Source organism: Volvox carteri (genome assembly GCF_000143455.1).
Source record: "Volvox carteri f. nagariensis unplaced genomic scaffold VOLCAscaffold_21, whole genome shotgun sequence".
Classification (NCBI taxonomy): Eukaryota; Viridiplantae; Chlorophyta; class Chlorophyceae; order Chlamydomonadales; family Volvocaceae; genus Volvox; species Volvox carteri.
In genome coordinates, this window is record NW_003307564.1 from 661,315 (window position 1) to 684,406 (window position 23,092).

General features: G+C 55.3%; 2 protein-coding genes across 2 annotated transcripts; both read left to right on the forward strand.

Annotated features, from left to right (window-relative positions):
• Positions 1-219: 219 nt before the first annotated feature.
• On the forward strand, positions 220-7,439 carry VOLCADRAFT_91464 (uncharacterized protein; the record flags this gene model as incomplete). Its single annotated transcript, XM_002950907.1, has 15 exons — positions 220-347; positions 860-942; positions 1,198-1,259; positions 1,439-1,469; positions 2,202-2,393; positions 2,615-2,762; positions 3,426-3,504; positions 3,737-3,805; positions 4,338-4,476; positions 4,908-4,966; positions 5,276-5,294; positions 5,672-5,814; positions 6,254-6,396; positions 6,723-6,818; positions 7,244-7,439. The coding sequence occupies 15 exons, from the start codon at positions 220-222 to the stop codon at positions 7,437-7,439; spliced, it is 1,587 nt and encodes a 528-aa protein (XP_002950953.1).
• Positions 7,440-9,775: 2,336 nt separating this feature from the next.
• Positions 9,776-12,566, forward strand: stpk22 (serine/threonine protein kinase 22; the record flags this gene model as incomplete). The annotated part of the gene is made up of 5 exons (XM_002950908.1): positions 9,776-9,907; positions 10,421-10,500; positions 11,308-11,350; positions 11,707-11,805; positions 12,159-12,566. 5 exons carry the CDS (start codon positions 9,776-9,778, stop codon positions 12,564-12,566), a joined length of 762 nt encoding a protein of 253 aa, XP_002950954.1.
• Between the last annotated feature and the right edge of the window lie 10,526 nt (positions 12,567-23,092).

Genomic DNA, 23,092 nt, shown 5'->3' on the forward strand with positions numbered 1-23,092 from the left:
TATCTGATTCATTAACCAAGCCATAGGCTTGGACTCAAACTTGTCTCTTGAGATTGTACCAAATCGAAGAGGCTATGCTCGTACCTTCAATGCAAGCCATCTGCTGTAAACTGTCCAGCAGACCCGATGTTACAGAGGTTACCATATATCTTACAGTTGCACTGCTGAATCTTATTCAGTCAACGCATGAGAGGCCTGCTGGCACTTGCTTTTTAATCAATGGAAGCTGCGCGAGCTAAACCCTTCCTGCTTCTGCTCGTCATTCTTTATCAACTGCAACATATAAGTGGTTCGTGGAAGCGTTCGAAGCTCACGCAATGTGAGCTTCACCCGGACCTGGAGCTAAGGTGCGTTAGTCCAGCACGCCATCTTCCAAAGCAACTCATCGACGTCAGCGACCAGAGCCAAGATGGGCAAAAGATGATCCTAGATTAGTAGACCAACACTGCCGGACCTTTGAACTGTGGCCGGGTTGAACTAGGAGGTGCTCTCTTTTCCGTCAACGACAAGTTGCTCCCCACTCATGTGGTGCCGATCCTTCTTGCCCCCCAGCATCGTCCACACCGTCTCCCGTGATCAGCAACGATCACAATCCCCCATCCCGTCATCCCAAGTCAATCCCCTGATCCCAATGATCCCTTCCCTTTCTCCGCTCCACACCTCCTCCTCACTTCCGTGTTTTCCCTCCTCATTCTCGCCACAACCACCCCCATAACCATCTCCTCCTATCGAGACCCTTAAAAACTATCTTAACTACCTTAACTACTTTAACTACCTACCAGAATCTGCCGCCACCGTTTAACGTAGAATAATCCTTGTAACCATCACAACATTACAATGCCGTTCTCCTGCTCTGCAGAATCCAGCGGGACGTCGGTTTTTGGGGCGATAAGGGCATCTCTGAAGACGCGACGCTGTCGGTTTGCAAGTTCTGCGACCCAGGTCCTTCTGCCGATGCTGCTGCTGCTGCTACCACGCCCCATGATGGTGATAATGGCAACGGCAATGGTCGTCGGCGCCGTCATCTTCGGCATTTCCAGCAGCAGCAGCAGCAACAAGACCCGCAGCAGCAACAACAGCAGCAGCAGGGGCGGGGGTTGTTAGCCGGCCGTGAAGATGTCTGCCCTGACTGCAATAAGCCGCAGCGATTCCTCATTCGCGACGGGGTGGTTTACCTTAACAATTTGGTGGCATCAGATCATCTGGGGCCATATTTTGAGTTTATTGGATTCCTGGTGGAGTTGTACGAGGCTAGTCAGGTAGGGGGTGGGCGGCGGGAAATTAAGGACTGTCTGGGATGGGCCGGGGGTGGGGGGGTAAGGGGCGCTAGGGAGCGGGAGCGGGAGCGATGTAGAACTGGAGCTCCGTTGCGAATACAAGTGATGGCGCTCTCGCCGACACATCCACTTGACCTCCTCTCCTTTCCCCTCCTGCACAGACAGTTCCCGTTTCCCGGGGAAAGGTTTGGGGTGCGTGTGTGTGTATGTGTATGTGTGGTTGTTGGCGGCCACGCGCCCCCATCATCGCGGATGCGGTTGTGGCATGGCGGCTGGTGCGCTAATCCGGGGTGGCCGGGCGGGCGGGCGGGCGAGGTGGTATGGGGAGGGGAGGGGAGGGGAGGGGGACATGGGTTTATTGTACTGCATTGTCCTCATCGCCCCTTCCATTTCCCTTTCCGCCCTCCACGTGGGACCTCATTTCCATTGCCCCTCACCCGTGTCGTACCTACTTTCGTCTGCTTTGGCAACTGCGGCTCAGGTGTTTAGGTGGGTGGGTGGTCGGGCGGTGAAAGCAGCTGCGGGAGTGGTAGTGTGGGTTTTAGTGTGGGTTTCAAATCCTTAGGGGGAGTAAGCTGCCAACCCGGGTGGTGGCGAGGGGAGATGTGTATTGGGGCGGGGGGGGGAAGATTCAGGTTGAGGACAGGTTGGGGGAAGAGAGATCAGGGGGTAACGAAGCGGGGAAGGAGACACATGTATGTATATGCACTCCGTATATGTATTTGTTTGTGCATATGTATGTATGTATGTATGTATGTATGTATGCGGGGGCCCTGGGGTGGGAGGGAAGGCCACAACGAACGGAACCCCCTCCCCCCCCGAGGTCGGGGGAGAGGCGTGTGTGGGTATGCGGCTCCCGGGGTCTCACATCGCCGTGTTTGTGTTTGTGTCGTACGACTCCGTTCTGTCCCGATTTGCTGATAGCGCTAATCATCTCTGCCTCTGCGTCTCTTTTCGCTCCGCGCTACCTGTCTGCCCGTCTGTCGGTCTGCATGCCTGTCTGTCACGATAAATGTCTGGCTTCACTCTTGGCTGAGTGGCTGTACTGCTTCCCTTGGTGGTTGGCGGTTGACGGTTTGGACAGGCTCCCGGATGTGGAGTTCACGTACTGGTTTGGTAAGTGGAAACGTTTATAAGAGAGGGAAGGGGAACGAGGGTTTTAGGGTTTCCCTGACACGTCATAGACAGAAGAACGACACCACTCAACCCCCCACTATTTCGGTGTCTGTCATTCCAGCATATCACTATAATGCGGCAACGCTTCTTTCATCACCCGTTTCACAATTCGTACGGCATCTAAGCTTCCCGAAATTCCGTACTCTCACAACCGTACCCAGGTGACAACGCCCCAGCCTATACGCAAATCAACCCAGATGGTACGACGAAGTGGTCGTACTCCTCGACCGGTGAAACGCCACCGATTTTTGCATGGAGCAAGTGGAATGAAAATGCGGCGCTGGTGGTGCCGTACTCTGGGGCATACAGGTAAGGTGGGGTATTGCTGTGTATGCTTTGGAGGTTCAAGTGTACTGCCAGTTGTGGACATTGCCGAAGTGCCGTACTCGACTGTACCTACCTTCTTCCCCGTGTGTTTCCTGTCTGGACCTTGGGACTCGGGGGACTGGGGGGAACAGTTAAAACCAAACACGGGGAAGAAGGTAGGTACAGTCGAGTACGGCACTTCGGTAATGTCAACAACTAGCAGTACACTTGATTGATTGCTCGACATTCCCCCTGAATTCGCTCCAGGGGTGTTTCCGTTGCGTGCTGCGCCATCCGGACTTTGATCGCGGGCTTCCCCTCCTTCCCGGATTTCCCCTGTCTCTGGCTCAGAGCTCGGTGGGGTCAATTTCCTCTCGTCAACAACCCCCTTCCCCCTTTCCGACAGTTGTGGCTTTGGCGTTTTTGTATCTTGTGAGATGTGACTTCCCCTCTTCCCTTTCCCTCTTCCTTTCCTTTCCTCCTTGCGTACGACACCCTCCCCCTCTGCCCCCCTCCCCCTTTATCGCGCATCGGTCTTTCCTCCTCGGCAGCAGCTTCACTCGCTCGTGGTTCGTCTTCCCCTCCCCCCTCCCTCCCTGCCTCCCTCCCTCTCTCCCCCCTCCCCTCCCTCGCCCTGCTGCTGCTGCTGCTGCTGCTCCCGAGCAGGTGTCCATCTGATAGTTGGGATGCGATCGAGTCCCAGTTGGAACCGCTGGCATCTGTTTCCTGGAGTGCCAGGAACGAGGTGCGTGTGTATGTGTGTAAGTGTGTTCATTTCTGCAGCTGCTCGACTAGTTTTTTAATTTAACCCTCACTTTTGCCTGACCGTCCCCTTTCCCCCTCCCTCCCTCCCTCTCTGCCCCTCCTCCTCCTGCCCCTCCCCACCCTCCTCACCCTCCTCACCCTCCTCCTCACCCTCCTCACCCTCCTCACCCTCCTCCTCACCCTCCTCACCCTCCTCCGGGGGCCCCGACCAGGTGGCATTTGGTCGGTGGAACACGTTCTGTACCCACTACATTCCCTGGATGAAAACAGCCGATGGAGAGGTGGGAGGTGGACGTCACGTTTGTATGTATGTTTGTTTCTTTGTATGCGGGGGGGGACGCTTGGGTTAGCATACATGCGCGCGTGCATTAATAGAGGAGGTGAGCGCCCGAGTGCGGCACAGTAAGGCACAGTAAGGCAATTTTGTTTCCCCAGATAACTGAGCACCCGCCCCTGCTGCCGCGTTTTATCTAAGCGGAGGGGGAATTAACGCTGCGGATGTGTATGTGTTTGTATGTGAGTGTGAGTGTGTATGTATGTGTATGTGTGTGTGAGTGTGTAAAAAGACCCTAAATATCCATTAGGTGCAACGTTAAAGCACAGACATACATATACACAGACATGGCACAGGGATAAAGCAGTTGATGTGCAAACCCTGTGTGTTTGTGTTAAAAGTGGTCCCCGGGGATGTCTTGCTGGTGAGCTGCTCTAACTGTTAAGTAGGCTACTTTAGCTACTTTCGCTTCTGGTGTGTATTGCTGTATCGCTGCTGTATATTGTTGCCGTACCCCGTACCCCGTACATCAAGTCCAGGTGATGAAGTGTCCCCGGTCGCACCTGGTGTCGTTGGCGGAGGCGCATCCGGACCTGCTGGATACGTACGACCTTGGACGAGCAAGACCCGTACCGCTGGCGCACCAAAACGTGTATAAATACATTGTTTCAACCGACGGTGGGGTGGTGTGCGCGTTTCATAGTAGTGTAGTAATGCAGGGCCATATGTGCATCCAAGTTATGCAGATATCTTAATCGCGTGTTTTACCTTTGTAGAAACTGATGAATCTGACTGAAGAAAACGCGGGAAAGGGGGCACCCGCGTGCGCTAGTGCAGCGGGCTGCCCCATGTGTGTGTGTGTGTGTGTGTGCGTGTGTGTGTGTGCGTGTGTGTGTTTGTGTGCGTGTGTGTGTTTGTGTGCGTGTGTGTGTTTGTGTGCGTGTGTGTGTGTGCGTGTGTGTGTGTGCGTTTGTGTGTGTGTGTATTGGATACGGCTTAGGACGGCGGGCCCCACCCACCCACCCAGTATGCACGCACATACATACACGCAACCTAAGGTTGATAAACACACACTTCCCCCTCTCCCCTTCCGTGCGCACATATCGCAGGCTGGTCGATAAGTTCTAAGTTTGATAAGTACCTGCTGCTCGGATCTGCCGTATTCAAGGTACGGCAAACATTATTATGCACGGATTTTCCGCGGATGTGGGTACACACACCCCATGTGGTTGCCATCCTTGCTGCCGTACTCTGCCCCGTGGGGCGGCCTGCGTATCAGTTGCACAGCAGCACAGGGCATTCCTTACGACAGATCGACAACCCGGGCTGAAATTGCACATACACACATCTTTCCACCTTGAAACATGCACGCACACACAGACACACACACACACACACAGACACACACACAGACACACACACAGACACACACACAGACACGCATACACGCACACACGCACCCGAGCAGCTGCCTCAGGTGGCTGCAGATTTCCAAGGTGCGCTCTAAACCCCCTCAGACCTCAGACAGGGGGACCCCTGGGGGGACAGAGCGCAGAGGGCAGGGGGGTTGAGGGCAAGGCGGTGGAGACTTCCCCGTCCCCACCGATTACCTCTTCCTCCTCCATCTCCTCCTCCTCCTTTTCCTCCTCCATCTCCTCTTCCTCCTCCTCCATCTCCTCCTTTTCCTCCTCCTTTTCCTCCTCCTCCATCTCCTCCTCCTCCTCCTCCTCCATCTCCTCCTACGGATATTTGTGAAGGGGAATATGAGGACCTGTAATGGTCAGAAACTCTCCTCCACAAACACATACCCGCACCGCCTGGTATCTCGGCCCCGCCCTGCCTGTCTTCCCTCCCCATCCGCTTCACTCGCCAGTGGTTCGTCTTAACCTCCTCTGCGCCATGATATCTTTTGTGCGGCAGGCAGCTTCTACACGGTTCGGGTTTTATTACGATGCCATCAAGCCGTACGAACACTACCTGCCGTACATGGTCAACTCGAGCAACGACATTCTTGATGTACGTGTCTACGACGTCCTTTGGGATGACATGGCACTGATGACAACTGCGGGTTGATTGGTTGTGTGTATGTGGGGGGAGGGGGGAGAACGTGGGCGTGAAGAAAGATATAATTGTGACATGGAGGGCTTTCCCCTCCCCCCCGCGTGCGGTGTGTTGAACAACCCCGGGCTCGAAGGGCAACAAGAGTTCTTCCCGGGCCGTCCGGGTAAAAAAAGATGCACCCCCCCACCGCCTCCACCACCATACCACCAGCCTGATCACACCCTGCCGCTCTGACGCTAAAGCCCTGGTGGCCACAAGACCACCCATCATCACGTGCATTGCTTCTGAAGGCATAACTATAACCATTACACTACTAAAACTAATATTGTGCTCATCATTGTGCTATAATCCCCCTCTGCTGGCCCCCCCCCCACACACACATACATACATACAGGTGATATCCTGGGCCAAGTCCAACGACGAACAGGTACGCCGGATAGCTGAGGCGGGTCGGCGGTTCGCGCTCCAAAACCTCAACCGCGCGGCGCGCCTGTGTTACTTGTTTAGGCTGCTTACCGAGCTCAGTAAAAAGATGAGGTAGGGATGTGGGGTGCATGGAGATGCACACAATATGTAGGGGGGGGAGAGGCAAAGGGGGAGAGGCAAAAGGGGGGAAGGCAAAGGGGGGGAAGGCAAAGGGGGGAGAAACAAGGCGGACGAAAAGTAACATCGCTGCGAAAGTGGGCCGTGCGTGTATAGGTGTAGGAGTCCTGTCGGACTAAAGGTTGCGATAAAGAAAGGATTATCAAACTTCTGAATGTGCTGCCGTTCTGCCAGGTACGGCCAAGTAATTGTCTCCAACCCGTTTTGTTCCCCTCCCACCATTTAGACCCCTCAACCCCTTGAAAACCCTTCGCTGCCAGGTATACGCCAAGCTGTGAGCGCCGACAACTGTGCGTGCCGCTTGTACGGGAGATTCGCTTCTTTCAGTCGTACCGTCGTACGGCACAATCGTGCAAGTGGGTCAGAATGGGAAGGATGAACAACCGCTGGTCCTAGAGATGAAGGGAGTTCTGCAGGGAGAGAGCTTGGGAGGGGAAGGGGAAAGGGAAAAGGTTTTAAAGGTTTTAACTTAGGGTTTTACAGTTTTAGTAAGTTGTTGTCGAGATTTGCATTCCACATTTTCCCAGGTGATTCACCGTTGGAACTTATAATTGTCCCTTTGGCCTCATCTGCTGACTGCCCTGCCGTCCGTGTCGGGTTAGGACCCACCGCTCTGCCCATCAAAACCCCTCTCTCCCCTCCCCTCCACTGCTGTACCGCCACTGCGTTTACCTCCTCACCCGCCCCCCCTGGGGTCCCCGCGGTCCCGCTTCCGGCGGCCTTGCCTGTGTATGTGTGTGTACGACTATCCCGCATGATGCCGTACACGCACGATGGACAGGTATACGGAAGTCCTATTACGTTACGGTGATGAAGATCCTGCCGATTTGGATCCGGAATCCAATACGGATGCCCGGGCTGCCGGTGTCCGTTCGTATTACGGCCTTGAGGAGTTGCAGCGCCTCCACGAGAACGGAAACGCCTGGCCGCGAGATGATTTGCTGCTGCAAGTACGACAGCAGTACAGCAGTACATGATTACGCTTGTTGTACGGCAGGACCAACACCAGGAATAGCATAGCAGGCAGGGAAACGCCCTTGCCTTAGATATGACATTAACACGCAGAAATGCGTTTTGGATAGAAAGGGAGCGTTGTTAGGTTGCTTTGTGCGTAGATGTACGTGTGTAGGTAGATGAGACGCCAGTACACGCCTGTCGTACTTGCCGTACCTGTGGCGTGGAGATAGTCCAGCCTGCGCGTCTGCAGCAATAAAATACCTGTAGGAAGTGTGTGCGAGCACTGTGCCTCAGCCGGAATGCATGCGTAGTCCCGCAGGTTTGTGTGTGCATGTCTTGCCGGGCCTGACGCTGGCCAGGAGCTGCTGGCCAGGAGCCCCAGCGAACGAGACCGTCGAAGCACTCAATTACGGAAAAGGAGAGGGGCGTGAGGGGCCTCTGTCCCCTCTGTTGCTCAACACAGCGCCTGAACCGCCGGACGCCTTGTAGAGGTACACACAGCGTTTTAGGCCTATAGAGGGAAAATAGAAATGGAAGGCCCATAGCCTTGAAGGCTGTGCTCGAAGACCGCCAGACAGCAGCCAGCATCGAAAGACGCTCTCGGCAAGCTGCCCTCTCTGAAGTCCTTTCAGTTCCAGGGCGTTGGACATCCCACGGCTATATCCCCGGTGTAAAACTCAATTGCCCGGCCGTCGGTTGGCTCTCAGGCAAGCTAAAACCGACCCCTTCCCCGCCACCTCCGAAGCAATGCTGGAAGCCTACTAGGCCAGCGGACATCAGCAAGCTCACTGGCCGGCTAAAGTTTGCAAAAGCGCAGCAACAAACCAATCCATAGTGCTACCATTCTTTCAGTGTGTGTGCAGTTCTTGATGACATTAAAACCGGAATCCATTTCCTTTTTTCTTCGGTGCGCGCTTCCTGCATCTTTATATTTGTTTTGATTTGATCCAGCTCTGGGTATATCACCATTGGATGCGCTCATTTACGGCACGGCATTTTCAGCAGCTACCGATTCGTTTTTAAGACGGGCTGCCTCACCATTGCTGCTGTTGCCGCGGCTGCTGTGGCAAAGGTTTGATCCTCTTATCCAGGGCCGCGTGTGTATTGGGCTAAAGCCGCGAGGCGTAAACGATGGGAATTCCACGTGCGCAACTCCACCATAAAACTGTTGTGTTGCATAATATGTCATGTTGCACCTCAGGGTTCTCTGTTGACACCATCAGGCAATGTTTGGTTACTTAGCTAGGGGGTCATCAAGTACTCTGCCAGTAGCGGTGTGGAATGCATGCTGGCATTGAGTGCTGGTAGTGTCTGCAGTGCGTGCTGGCGCAGCCATAATAAGGATAGTCAGCAGCAGCAGCATTTTATACCCGATCGATGTCGAGGGTAAAGCGAAGGCTCTAGTAGTTAGGCAGCCTATGTCGCAGCTTTTGAAACGAACCGTTGGTGGACGAAAAGCGATCTCCATTGCCCGTGGGTGCGTTGCTTGGTTAGTACAAACACTAGTTGTCGGGGACTTGTTATAGCGAGCGATATTTGTTCCGCCCGTCCCGACTGTGTGTGCAGATACATGTGCAGCTGCTCGTGACGTTCCTGCCCGTAAACGAGCAACCCGAACGTTGCTTTTTTGAAATAAAAGACGGAAAATATGATATATAAATAAAGATAAGTATGTAGTGAGATAGGAATGTAAGTGTAAGGCCAGTGAGCTGTTCTGTCAATGGTCTCGTTTGACTTGAGGGTTCGGGTCCATGACGATTTCACTTTATGCAACGTTCGGGTTGCTCGTCCATATCGTCCCATTCCCGACATCTTGGGCCCTTCCCTGCTTTTGTAAATACAATTGGCTTCCTCAATTCCTTAAGGACTGAGTTTTCGGCTTGGCGTTTCGGACGTGTCTTGAGCTGTCAAGCATGCATGATGCCCGCTAGGCGGTACAGTGTGAGCCATATATCCTAGTTGCTCGCATTCCTGCTGAACTGCCAGTAGATCCTTCGCGTGATAAGTCATGGCGTTTTCCAACCGTTGTTAGCAATGCAGTCATTCAGTGCCGCAGAGGCACGTCATAGGTTGCGTAACACTTACAACTGTAACGCCAAAGCTATAGCAATCTAGAGCGCCTAGCCTCTACCTAGCTCAGGTGCAGTGGGAGTTTTTTATTCGCATCTAGAAGCATCTTGTAGGCAGGAGTTGTGTGACTCCTGCTGTTGATGCAAAACAGCAGCGAGTGCGACATGTCGTTAAGGAGCTCGCGTCTGGACAACCTGTAGCGCATGGAGGTAAGGGCCTATTTTTAACCCTATACCATAAGTCCTGGTGTGTTCTTCAACTTGACGCACCGACCAACCGCTTCATCATGGAGCAGCGCTACACATACGTCTCTACAATAAGCGCGGGGGCCTATGGAGTAGTTTATCAATGTATTGACTCTAAAACGGGCAGCTTCGTAGCTGCTAAAGGGATTCGTATGGCGCACCACGACGCGGAGGTATGTATCGTTCCCCATGCCTTATGTGTGAGCAGGCGGCAAAACAGACTTGTACATTATGCATTCTTCAATGCAAATTACGTGACGTCTTTTAATTTTATGTGCATTCCGATGGAAAGCGTTGTTGGCGGCCGCTGACCATTTCCGAAACGGCTGCAGTTCATGAGCAGTTAAATGGCCACTTGAAGCGTAATTGTGAGATTTCATATCACATTGTTCCTTTGCAAGTTGAGTTTCTGACGATTGTTTGCGGAAACAGCCATCGCTTCACGAAAAGCTTGCGTCTGCAAGTAAAATGAATTCGCCGATCTATGCCGCGACAACCCGTCTCTGCAAAGGAACAAGGCAATTAAGTCATTTGGGCGATACTCTGCTGCTTTCCGAGGAATGAAATTTGAATATGCAACCGTGTCGTACCATTGCCGAGAGCAGGCATCCATTCGTTTCGCGGTTCCGCATGCATGCGCAACCTGCCGGTCACGCTTGAAACTAGTAACCCGGTATCACTCACAGGTCATGCGGCTTACCCTTCGCGAGGTTAAAATCCTGAAAATGCTTCCTCCGCACCCGAACATCGTGAAGCTGCTGGAAGCGTTCCGAAGCAAGAGCGGCAGGCATGGAAAGGGGGGGAGCGAAAGGGTCAGCAGTAGGCAGGGGCGGAGGACGGGGTCTATAGGGGGGGAGGGAGTTGCTCAGGGTTTCGGACACTGGCCTGGCTGCGAGAAAGAATCCGTCCACTTGCCCCGTCAACCCCATTTTACTTAAGCAACTGCATACCGTGCAAACTGAATGAACAACACGTTGAATGTAAAAACTATTTTTTATGGACGATAGGACATCCAGCAGGCTGCGGCACGTTTCCCATGCTTAGTTCTGAAGGGCCAGTTTGTCATCAATCAGTTCGACCCAGCTGACCGAGTGCTTGGTAGCGTAGCAGGGTGACGGTTACTCATCCCGCCAAATCGCTAACACTTAAAACGAACGAACGAACGAACAAACAGACATTCGGGGAAACGGATCGACACTGGCTACCTGACTGCCCTCTGGCTTGCCTTGCCGCATTAACCAGCCAACATTTCGCGTCATACGGTCATCATCTGCACGCACGGTGGCTCCCTTTTACTTCATCTTTACTTCACTCGCTCAGCATGATGAATTTTCTTCTGGTGAGGCCAGATACGTCTATGCCGTACCATAAGACACACGCACACACGCACACACACACACCTGTGCACGGTTTCCCGCTGGCCTCTCCCTCGCTATTCCCACCTTGCATTACGATATCCATATCTTTAGGAAGAGTTATGGGACAAGTATATTTCCATTTCACCCACCAGCCTACCCGCCCTACGAACCCTTGCGCCTGCCCGCTCTATTTTCACTGCATTGCATTGCTCCAGGGTGTACCTTTTGTTTGAGTTTGTCGAAAGGAGCCTGTACCAGGTATGCGTGAAGGATCGTACGTGATATGTATGTAAGAAGTTGGAGGATCACCCCCGGCGTCCAAAGCCCCTGCTGCCGTGTCTGGCCTGTGGGGGAGGCTGGGAATGACACGCGACGGCTGGTAGGGCAAGGTGGAGTAAATTTAAAACTACATGTACTTTTGACGACGACATCTCAAAAAGTAGATGCGTTGAAACTTAGAACTCAGAAAAGCAAGTTTCACCGGTTTATATATGGTTGATTTGGTAACACGACTCCCTTAAGTTGAGAACCAAGCTTGCTTGCTTGGTTTCCACCTCTTAACTCTTCTTCGCTCGCAAGCAAGTGAACGACATGCATGCGTTTTTGCCGTACAGGAGCTGGAACGCCAACCCTCCGGCGCCCTCCCTGCGTCAATGGTCAAATCCGTTGCCTGGCAACTGCTCCACGCCCTCAAGCATTGCCATGACCACAAGGTTAATAAAAATTGACGAGCAGCGGTACAGGGAATCTGGGGAATTGGTAATTAGGAGCTGACGAATGATAATTTACAGTTCATGGCGAGGAAATACGGCTTGCTATGCATCTTTACCCGTGAAGTTATCCGAAGGACAGTGTCCGGCATAGGGCGTGAACACGGGCAATGGGCGTGTACGGCATCCGTACAAGATCTGATCCTGAAGCCCCCCTTCCACCCCGTGGCGGTGTAGCTAGGCGCCAACCCCTTAGCTCAAAAAGCGGCTGCCCTGCTGGGAGGAAATACACTTAACTGCACATCCTGTACGATTGCCGTACTGCCTGCTGTATAATATTCGCTTTTGTCATACAGGTGGTTCATCGAGATCTAAAGCCTGCAAATGTGCTCCTCAGCGGCTACACACCCGGGGTCGGGGGCGGCGGCGTTGCCAAGCTTTGCGACTTCGGGTTTGCGCGCGTGGTGGGAAGCAGCAACTCGCCGCAACAGGCTGGAACGGGTAGCAAACCCGACGGCCTCCAGGACGGGGGCGATATCGAGTGCGGCGCCATCGAAGCAGCCATGGGGCGATATAACAAGGTTCGGGGAGACACTTCTCAGATGAGTTCGTATGTGATGACTCGGTGGTATCGTCCGCCAGGTATGGCAACTGTACGATCGGCCATCTGGGGAGGGGAATTCAAATTCAAATTCAAAAAGGAAAGAGGGGTTCCAGGGAGAGGGGAGACCTTGCTAAGACAAGAAGGAAAGCCCCATATTTGAAAACCCTAAGGCAAGAAGGGGACCTGCGCTTCCATGGACAAAATTGAAGAGGGGTAGGAGGAATGTGGTGAAGGGCATCTTGAGAGGGGGTTGCAAACTTATGTTTGTGGGGCTTGCGTGTGGCGGGCGGGGCCCGGAGGAAACAGAATGAGGCGGCTTACATATTTTTTTTCGTTTTTCAAGGTACAACTGCCGGAAGTTGATTACGTGAAACGAAAGCTTGCATGTACAGCAGTGCTTTGGTTTGCGAGGTTTGCGTCGCTCAGCGTAACTTGTTTGTGACTGTCCTTGTGATGTGGTTTGTTTCGGCCGAGTCTGTACTGGTATTATAATTTAACTAGAATAGTTATATGAAGTCCATTTGTTGGAAGCTACCTGAAGTCGGCACTGCAGCAAATATGTATAGAGGATTGCACAACGTCAAGACATTACTATTTTCGTTTTCCCTTCACAGGCCTTTTGTTGCACTACGGAGAAAATATAAAGTGAGAAGCTGCGAACTAACACGCGCAGGACGCAGAGTGACCTGGCGGTTGCCGGACATCTGAAATCCAAAAACCTACAACCCGAACTATAACCAACCGGGAAAACCCCTGCAGCTATAACCACCAATAAAACCAACGAAAACCAGAAACGCCGGTGCCAGGAGAAACCAGCTTTACGAATGAGTAACGTGGATAGGATGCTAAAAGACATTCCAGCATTATTCCTTCCGAACAACCCTCTTTTAATAAGGACCCGTGCTTAGGGTTCGCTTAGGGTTGGAAGAGCGGGCCAGGGCAGCATGGTCTCTGGTTGCTTGTCAGCGGTGTCCAAGGCCATGGTCCAGTTCATGGTCCAGGCCATGGTACGGGTTTTCACCATGCTTGGTTCCATTTTTTAAAGGCCATTATATTTTTATGGCAAATTCAGTGTGAAAACCAACAAAGCGCCGGACCCCAGCCAGGTCCTATTACTGGTATTATTACCCATTCCCTGGTATCTGAGTGTCGGTCATTTCCAACATTCAGTGTTTGGGTAATGCGGACAGCACCGGTGGGGGTCCGGTTCGGCTCCACCGGAGCCTCATCCAGTACCTCTGCCTGGCGGCTGCCGCCGTCGCCCCCGATACCACGCTGGCTAACTTGCCTGCTACACAGGACAGGGTAACCAGCATTCGTTGGGGGCCCCAACTTGGGGCATATGCCTGCATCCGCTGCATCCGCTGTATCGTATCTGCAGTGCTAAACTGGGTATCACTCCGATTATCAATGTACCTACGTAGGTATACCGCCCTGAGCATACTTCGCAGCATGTTACCGGGTGCATGCCCTAAGTATTTATTTTGCCATGCACAATTATGCCGATAATAACCCCCCTCCCCACCCCACGCCAAACCACCCCATCCCACCCCGCAAATCGTCCCGTTGGAAACGATCACCCTGCCCAACGACTGGCGAACCACCACTTCGATTGCTGTCATGTGTGCGTATGTGTGTGTATGTGTGTGTATGTGTGTGTATGTGTGTGTATGTGTGTATATGTGTGTGTATGTGTGCGTATGTGTGCGTATGTGTGCGTATGTGTGCGTATGTGTGTGTGTGTGTGTGCGGGGCGTTTACCCGGGATGCCGTACTGGTCGTCGACCCCGATGAACACTCTGCATCATCGAACGTGTGTCACCCACCCGCCAACAACAACAACAACAACAATCCAACCATCACTTCAACAACAGAGGTAAGCGATATTCCGTTTCCGCTCCGCAGAAATGAAGGTTAATCATTATCATTAACATGATGCCCTCCTTTTTTGTTTGGTTCTGTACCATCCCTTGCCTCTACGTCATCTGCCGTATTCCACGCGGACGGATATAATTACCTTATCACATCCGTCCGCGTGAATCTTTAACGATTGCTTCGTATCCGCGGAGGGGGGCGTTTCAAATCCGCTTGATTTGCTGCACTGCATTTTTCCCGTTCCCCCACTACCTAGCCCTTCTCACTTATCAGCACACAAGAATTAAGAGACCCCAATCGTTCATCAGCAGTTCAAAATTTCAGAAGTTGTTCTCGTTTAATTGCGTCTACTGAATCGTGTGGACAGATGTGGACGGGAAGGACGAGGAGGGGAAAGGAACCTGGAAGGAAAGGGAAGTCCGGCACAGTCAGACGCTGCCAGCTAGGAATAATAAGAAATGAAACGCTGAAGGGAAAGTCAATCTCAGGTTTTTCCAATGTTTTACACTGCGCCTTGCCGCGCCAATCGGACCTTAGGTGCGTCTTGGATTTCGTTTGCCTCTCGTTCGCGGGTGCTCTTTAGGAAACGATTTTTTTACCCGTTCTGTTTTTGCAGATATGAAAGTTTTGCGGTGGATGAGATTAAATTTAGTGTGTCAATTTCCGTCACCGCCGCCGTCACGACCATCACGATCACATAAGAAATCAACCGTCAAGCCGGAACGGCAAAACGACACATGGCAAAAGGATTTTCCCGCTTCCTTTCCTCGGTATCCCCCTTTTTTTACATACTTCCGTACACACACACGTGTGCACACAGATCCTGGTGGGCGACTCGTACGGCACCGCCATCGACATCTGGTAGGTAGACCTGGTGGTTGCAGGGTCACTCGGGAAACTTCCGTACGGTGTTGGCATGATCGTATGTACTGATCCGCGAGACGTAAGGATTGGAGCTGTCACTTGCGCAACTTTACCGAAACAAATAGTTCAGTAATAAAGTTGCGGCTTAGTTGTAAGTGCTCTTTTTTTTCTTACCTGAAACCCTATATTTACTAAAGAGGGGTGGCTGCCTGCCGCGCGCATATCGACGCGATTTCTTTCGGGAAAATAAATAATAATTCGTACGTGAACCACATGAAATGGGCTGTCACCCATTGTAAAGCCTAGAGTCTTTAGCTTGGGAAATCCGAAAGCCCTAAACCCCGCCGCAGGTCCTTGGGATGTACTCTGGCGGAGCTGGCCACAGGGCTGCCCCTGTTCCCAGGTAAGGTGGGATCCAACACCACAGAAACCTACAGAACACCTCTATTGCGGAAACGCGGGCACGGGAAAAAACAAACTAGAAACTGGACAAACCTGGACAAAGAAATGGATTGGGGACGGAGTAAAAATGCATTTCTACTTTCGCCCCCCTTAAATCATGTGCATGCAGCGTGTTACTTCACTAAGACGCAAACAAAACAATATTAAGACCATAAAACGTTGAACTCACTGACTCTTATGTCGAGCTAACCTACACGGCATGTGCCCTATACCTCCGGCTCGTCCCAACACACACGCACAAACACGCACAAACACGCACAAACACGCACACACACGCACACACACGCACACACGCACACACACACACACGCACACACGCACACACAACCACACACGGTTCCCGTTCCTGCAGGTCGCTCCACTGCGGATCAGCTGTGGCTCATCATGCGATGTTTGGGACCCCTCCATCGCTCCCACATGACTCGGATGTTGCTCCTCGCGGACCGGTCTCTCGCATCACTGGCCACCTCGCCACCTACCAGGTCCAGAACCCTGCGGCAGAAGCTGCCGGTGAGGGCGGCAGGCGACGAATGAAAGAAAGAAAGAACAAGGGAATGAAGCCCCCCAGGTCCTGGACTGTACTAGGTTACGAAGAAGCACAGAACGATAGACGAGAAGGAAAAAACATAGAGGGGTACTCTAAGGAAAGGCCAATAATATTGTAGGAGAAGAACCCTAAGATACTGAACCGTAGTGGCTTAGGGTTTGTAGTCATCGGGGTGGTTTAGGGTTAGGTTGAAGAGTGGTTGCCAGTGGGAGGCCAGGCAACATAAGAATATCAGCTCTAAATAATAATAACATTTTAATAACCTGGAAATCCCTGAATCTGAAACCCTGAAACCCTAAAACCCTAAAACCCGGTGTGGTAACAGGACGTGGGTCGGGAGCTATTGGATCTCATTTCTGCTTGCCTGACTCTGGATCCACGCCGACGGCCAAGTGCCGACGAGCTGCTCCAAATGCCGTACTTCTGGGATGTGCCCCGCCTTCTTGCCGGATCCGACCTCGTACGACAACTACCGTACGCCGCCAACATGAAGTGTACGATCAGTACACGTACCGCCGCCAACAATGCCACCACTGCCCTGCAGAGGTCGTTCGGTGTGGCTTTGGGTGTCGCTAGTCCGGGTGCCACAAAGGGCTTTTGCGGAAATGGTGGTGGCGGCGGAGGTGATTTCGGCAGCACAGGGGGAAATAACAGCAGTCATGGGCAGGGCGGCGGCGGCATCGGCGGCAGGACCAAAGGCCGGGGTTACCCGCTGGACATGATTGGAAAACCGATTGTCGTACAAATGCCGCATCCGTCGCCGCCGCCGCTATCCTGCAGCGAAGGTGTCCTGGCGGAGCCGGCTGCCGCTCGCGCCGATTTTGCCGGTCATTCTATTCCCCCAGCTGCGCTGCCGCCACTGGATGACTCAGCCACCTGGGGACTCATGGTACGGCACTTGAATGATGTCGCCGCCGACGGTGGTGACGGTGGTGTTGTCGGCAACGCGAATCTAAACAAGTTCAGTAGTGATGGGGTCAAAGAAGTCATCGAACAAAAAATGCTCGAGGTAATAACAATGACGCGACCTGAGAATTTGTCCATGGCAGTGGCGGCGATGCCGACGCTGACGGCCTCGGTGGAAAGGACGGCAGCTGGAACGGTCGTTGCGGCAGGCGGCGATGCCCAACAGACATCAAGGACCTCCCGTCCAGCAGCTCCTGGTGGTGGTGCTGCTACTGCGGCTGAAGCCATTGCTGCTACTGCAGCTGAAGCCATTGCTGCTACTGCGGCTGAAGCCATTGCTGCTACTGCAGCTGAAGCCATTGCTGCTACTGCAGCTGAAGCCATTGCTGCTGCGGCGGTTGCCGCTATGACGTCGACGGCGGTGGCTGGAGTTGCGCTGACAGACAAGGAGTCGTCATCGGCTGCACCTGTCCCAACACACAACGTCATGCTGGATGCCGTTCCAACCGTGAGGGCATTCAAGGCAATGCTATCGGAATTGGTGTCGCCGGTGGCGACGGCGGTGGCGGCGCCAACACTACTCAGCGAAAACGTAACCACAACCCAGCCGATGCCTCTGCTGCCTGCGGTTCTGTTTGGCGCCGTCAATGGTGCCGTCAAGGATACCAGTACGGAGATCGCTGAAGATGTCGTAGCTGCCGAGGGCATCAGTGCGCCACTCAATAAAGCGGCAGCGGCCGCCACGATGTCGACGGCAGCGCGAAATCGCACGGATCCGCTGCCGAACGTTACCAGCGGCGGGGCGTTCCCCAGGAATGCGCCCAGCGGATGTCGGGTCATGGAAGGGCCTCTTCTGGTCGCCGCCACTGCCGCTGCTGCCAACGCGGCGACAAGCGGTTCAGCCCCCCACGCTGCTGCCAAGACCACCCCATGTGGAACGGACGCTGCTGCTGGCACTCAGGAGCTGTCGAGCATTGTCGGCGGGGACGGATCTCTTGGGGAAAGCTCGACTCGATGGGTTTGCGGAGAAGCAGGCTGGATACCGCGTGACGGCGGCGACGGCAGCGTGACGTACCTGCTTCCAGACTCGTCGGCGGCGCCCGGGAACCGCGCCGGTGTCTCCGCCAGTACGGCGGCTACGGCGGCGTCGGGCACGTCACTGGTCAACGGAAATCTCAAGATCCTACACGACGGCGGCCGCGGCAGTGAAGGCAGTCCTGCTTTGTACGACAGCTTAATACTGACCGAGCCGTTGCCGGCGTACGGCTTGGGCTTTGGCGATGGTCGATCGGCGCCTTTCCCTGCCCGGCCAAGCGCCATGCGCTCTCTGATGTTGCTGGCGGAGCGTTTACGGCGGTATGTACGGGGCAGTAACAGCTGCAGCGACGGCGGCACCGCGGCTGGGACGCTTCACCAGTTTCAACATCATCTCGGCTTTGACGGCGGGGGCGGCAGCGGCAGCGGCGGGGGGCCCGGTGACGGTGGTAATGACACCCCTGCTGGCCAGCTACAGAATGCGCCGACGTCAACGTCGTCGGAATTTCCGTACGTCCTGAGCCCCCCGGGCGCACCGGGATTGCCGTTTCAATGCCCTGGCGCCGGGCTTGCGATGCCGCCATGCGGCATACAGAGACCGGCGCCGCCACTTCTCCCCGACACGCAACCAACATCTAAACCCCCGGTACGGCAAGCCTACTACACGGTGCTGTACAACCCTACACGTGCATGTTGAGCATGCTCTGCAATCGTGTTGAAGTTTAACATTCCTTAAGCTGCCTGATGAGGTTGTGCAGCTCGGTTGTACAGCACCCAGAAGGTGTATTCATATACTCCCTCACGCCCCACCAATATCTTCCCAAACACACGCGTCCTCCCAAACACACACGCCGGTCAACCCCAGGTCACCGCAAGCTCGGGGTGCCACCACGTCGTAGGATCGCCTTTGACTAGGAAAGGCCGAGCAGCGCCGGGCGGGTCATTGCAGTACGGGCCATCTCAGGGGTTGCCGTACACCCGTGCCACCGCCAGCGGTCGGTTTAACGTCAGCGGTAGCTTCGAAGCAAAGGCTGTCGCCGCCAATGCCACAGCAGCAAACATCGCCGCGACCCCTTGTACGGCAGACTTGGCGGCAACGCCGGCGCACTGCTCTCCGGGGACCGCTGCAATCAGCGGCGAAAGAGGGTTTAACCACCTGCCGTGCTGGCGTCCACGTCACTGTACGGACTACTGTGCTGCCGTACTGCCATTAGGTAGGTTTTGCGCCGTCGCCGGGCTGACGGGTACGTTAGGCACGACAGCACCATCTTCGCATGCTACCCGTGGTGGAGGGCACGTGCAAGGATTTACCCGTCTGGTCTGTCCTGGTGTCGGCGCCGACGGCCTCTGCGGCCGTGCCGCCGGTGAATGCAGCTGCCCCGGCGGCGGCGGCGGCGGCGGCGCGGATACGTCATATAGGACAAGGCGGCTCCCCGTAACTTCAGCTATTGGTCAAGTATCCGGAGGCCTTGTGCGCGCTCTGGCAGACATATCACCTGCAGCGGCTGCCGCCGCGACAGTGGGGGCGGCGGCGGGGCCAGCGGCGCTGCCCGGTACGACAGTTTATGGTGCATGGCAGGGCTCTGTGTCTTGTAACTGCAATTTGTCAGCATCTGCAAGATCCTTGACAGCTTCGTTGTGTGTGCCGTATCCCTTGGCGGCGGCGGCGGCACCTAGCTGGCTTCACCTAGCTTTGCAACCCAGCGGAGAACCTTCCGTGCCCCGTCCGCCTCCCGCTCCGTAACAATTGCAGAGATTCTGCGCATCAAAGAGTCGTACGACAATAACATCAGCACCGACGCCGCCTCTACTAGCTCTGGAGTCCTGCCACGTGGGTCCAGCCGATCCAGTTCGGAAGCAATCCGTCCCCGCTACACGACTGTTGGCGGCAATGGGTGCGGCGGCAACGCCATTGGTAGTGACGGCGGCTGCGACGGCGGCGACACCGAGCCCCGTGCCAGGAGGTGCGCCGTACCTGCTTCCATCCCCGCCGGTGCCGTACCTGCTTTCATCCCCGCCGGTGCCGTACCTGCTTCCATCCCCGCCGGTGCCGTACCTGCTTCCATCCCCACCGGTGCCGTAGCGCCACAAATGTGGCAGCTGCAGCTGCAGTATGGCAGACGTCAGCCTCAGAACAGGGGCGGCACACGACGGACCCACGGGTCCATCGGGCCTCATACTGCGCCAACTGGTGTCGCCGCTGTCGTTATCTGCGCAGCCGCAGCCACCGCCGCTGCTACTGTAGCGGACGCCGCCGCCGCTGCAGCGGCAGCAGGCACCGCTACGTTCGCCTCAGCGGCAAATGCAATGGTCGCCTCGGCTGCAGACACAGCCTGCGTGGCGGCAAGCAGGCCGTCGGCTCCCCCAGCCTCCGGCTCCTCCCGTACACTCACGCACACAAACGCTCAAGGCTTTATCACTGCCGCGACCGCCGCTGTTGCCCCCGCTGCTTCTGCCGTCGCCGGCCGCGGCCGCAGCCGCTTTGGCTCCGCTCAACTGCTGCCATGGGCGGCGGTCGTGGCACCGGCCGTGGCGCTGTCAGACGGCGAGGCCCTGAAAGGCAGCGGCACAAGCGGTGACGCCGCCGGCACTGGTCTCCTTGCGGAGGCCGCCGGCGCAAGTAATCATCAAGCCAATGTGCCGCCGCCGGCCCGACCGCCACAGCCCCACCATTGCACCGGTGCCGTCTTAACTATCAGCGGCACTTGCTCATCCTCAGTGACCCGTGGGTCCGTTCTGACGTCAGGCAATGCGATCCTTAATCCTGATGCCGTCGCCAACAGTGGAAGCACTGGCGTCGCCGCCGCCGCCGCCGCGGCCGCGGCCTGTGGCAGCGGCGCGCGGTGCGCCGGCTATCTGCAGCAGCGAATGCTGCAGCAACAGTGCGGCACTTGGAGCGGCGCTGGCGGCAACGATTCACGCCGTCCAGGTTTTTTGTACGGCAGGTTATGCAACGTATTGGCTGTTGGGGCGTTGTCCTGTGCTGGTGCATCGGCGATGGTGGCGGCATCCTCGCCAGTGGCATTGCCTATATTGGAAGTGGAAGGCGAAGGTGAGATGGCGGCAGCGGCGGCGGGGGAGCACAGCGACAGAGTGACACAGACCGGGCAGCACCCTGCGGCGGTGGCGATGGCAGCGGCAGCGGCGAAAGAGTCAAACGCGGCACCACCAGAGGGCGCGATGGTAGTCACAAAGAGTAACGGTAACGGCAACGGTCCAGATGAAGCAAGGTGTCATGCGTGCCTCAGCCCGGGATGCCCCGGCCTCCGTAACACCATGACGGCGGCGACGACGACGGCGGCGACGGCGGCGGCGGCGGCGGCGGCGACGGCGTGCAATGCAAAGCAGAGAGTAGACGCCGGCAGCAATGATGTACATGCATTCAGCATTGTTGTGCGAACCGGACTTGCCGCCGCCTCCAGCTCCACCGCAGCGGTCGTCGGCGGCGCGTCAGTACAAGCTACGGAATTGGCGGATGCGGATGCGGATGCGGATGCGGAGGCACCTCCAGGCGCTGGCGTTGGAAACCACGGCGGTCAGGGCGGCGGGTGCGGCGGCGGTGGCGGCAGAGCCGGTGGCGGAGCCGAGAGGGCTCGGCTGCGGTTGCGGCTGCGGTTGCCGTCAGCTCTATGTCGCTGCTTCAGGGGATGAAGTTCACGCGCTGTGGGAGCCATCCGTCGAGGCGGTGACAACAATGACGACGGGTCACTGCCGTACACCGCACTCGCCGTGTTTTTATTAAAGCAATGCGTCGCCCTGAAAAGAGCCACGCAGCACTGATCAAGCAGCAAGTCCCTAAGCGTATGTGGCTTGTCAGAACTTCATTCTCGTGATAAGGATGGTACCGGTAAAAAGCTAAAGCTACAGTGGATGCAGTACGGCTGTACTGTACGGCTGTACAGCTTTCTTGTTTGTAGGTTGCTGGTAATCAAAAGCCGACGACGGAAGGCGTAGCTAGCGCGAACCGTCGGTTTCAGGGTGCTGTGGTTCGGTTTCCCGCCGAGCTTGCGCCTTTATAAAGTATCCATGGGGCCGTGCACTCAAAACTGCCTTGCAACGTTACGCATCCTGCACTGTCTTGCATGTACGGCAATGTAGCCCCAAGGAAGGCGGAGGCTCTGCCTTGCAGGGTAAGGCTATGAACGTTGTTTTATGTTTTTGTTTGAAGCCACTGCAATCGCATGTCATCCTGCGTAATGAACGCTGTACGTACAGAGAATGTACGGCATAGCGCTAACGTGGTGGCTATCGTATTGCGAAGATACGGAGCGCGGCCGTGCAGAGTCGTACAGAAATATTTATAGGCGCACCGAAAGTGTGCGGAAGGATTCCATCAGCGGAAACGGCATGTACAGCGGAAACGGCCTGTACGGAAACTTGGAGTGTACAGAATATCTTTTTCCATATTCGATCAGCGAACAGAGCTTATCAGGTTCTGATCTCATACATACATACATACATACATACATACATACATACATACATACATACATACATACATACATACATACATAGATGGTAGTCTCCATCCCTGGGTCCGGACGCTCTCCGCCTATATGCTGCTCACCCACCCCGCCTTCCAACCGTGGGCCCTGACGACCGCCAGCCAAGCCGGGCCCCGGCTCGGCGGAAGCGACCTACCCACGGATATCAGCCGGATTGTGGGCGCCCTGGGACACCTACCACCGCTCCGGGATATCGAGACCAGCCCCCTGTCCCCCGGACCGTGGTGCTGGGCAACCGCGTTGTGGGGTAACCCGTTGCTCCCCAATACCGGCGAGGCAGACCCAGACAGTTTGAACCGCCGCCCGGGCCTGGAGGCGCACTTCGTGGGGATCGCTACATGCAGGAAACTGCAAACGGTGGGCGACCTAGTGCGGGTCTGGGACCTAGTGGTGCATACTCGAGTGGCCTCCCTCCCCAGGTCGACCTGGCCCGAATGGGTCAGGACACACCTCGACCCATCAACCCCAGCACCCACGCGGGACAGGTCAGCG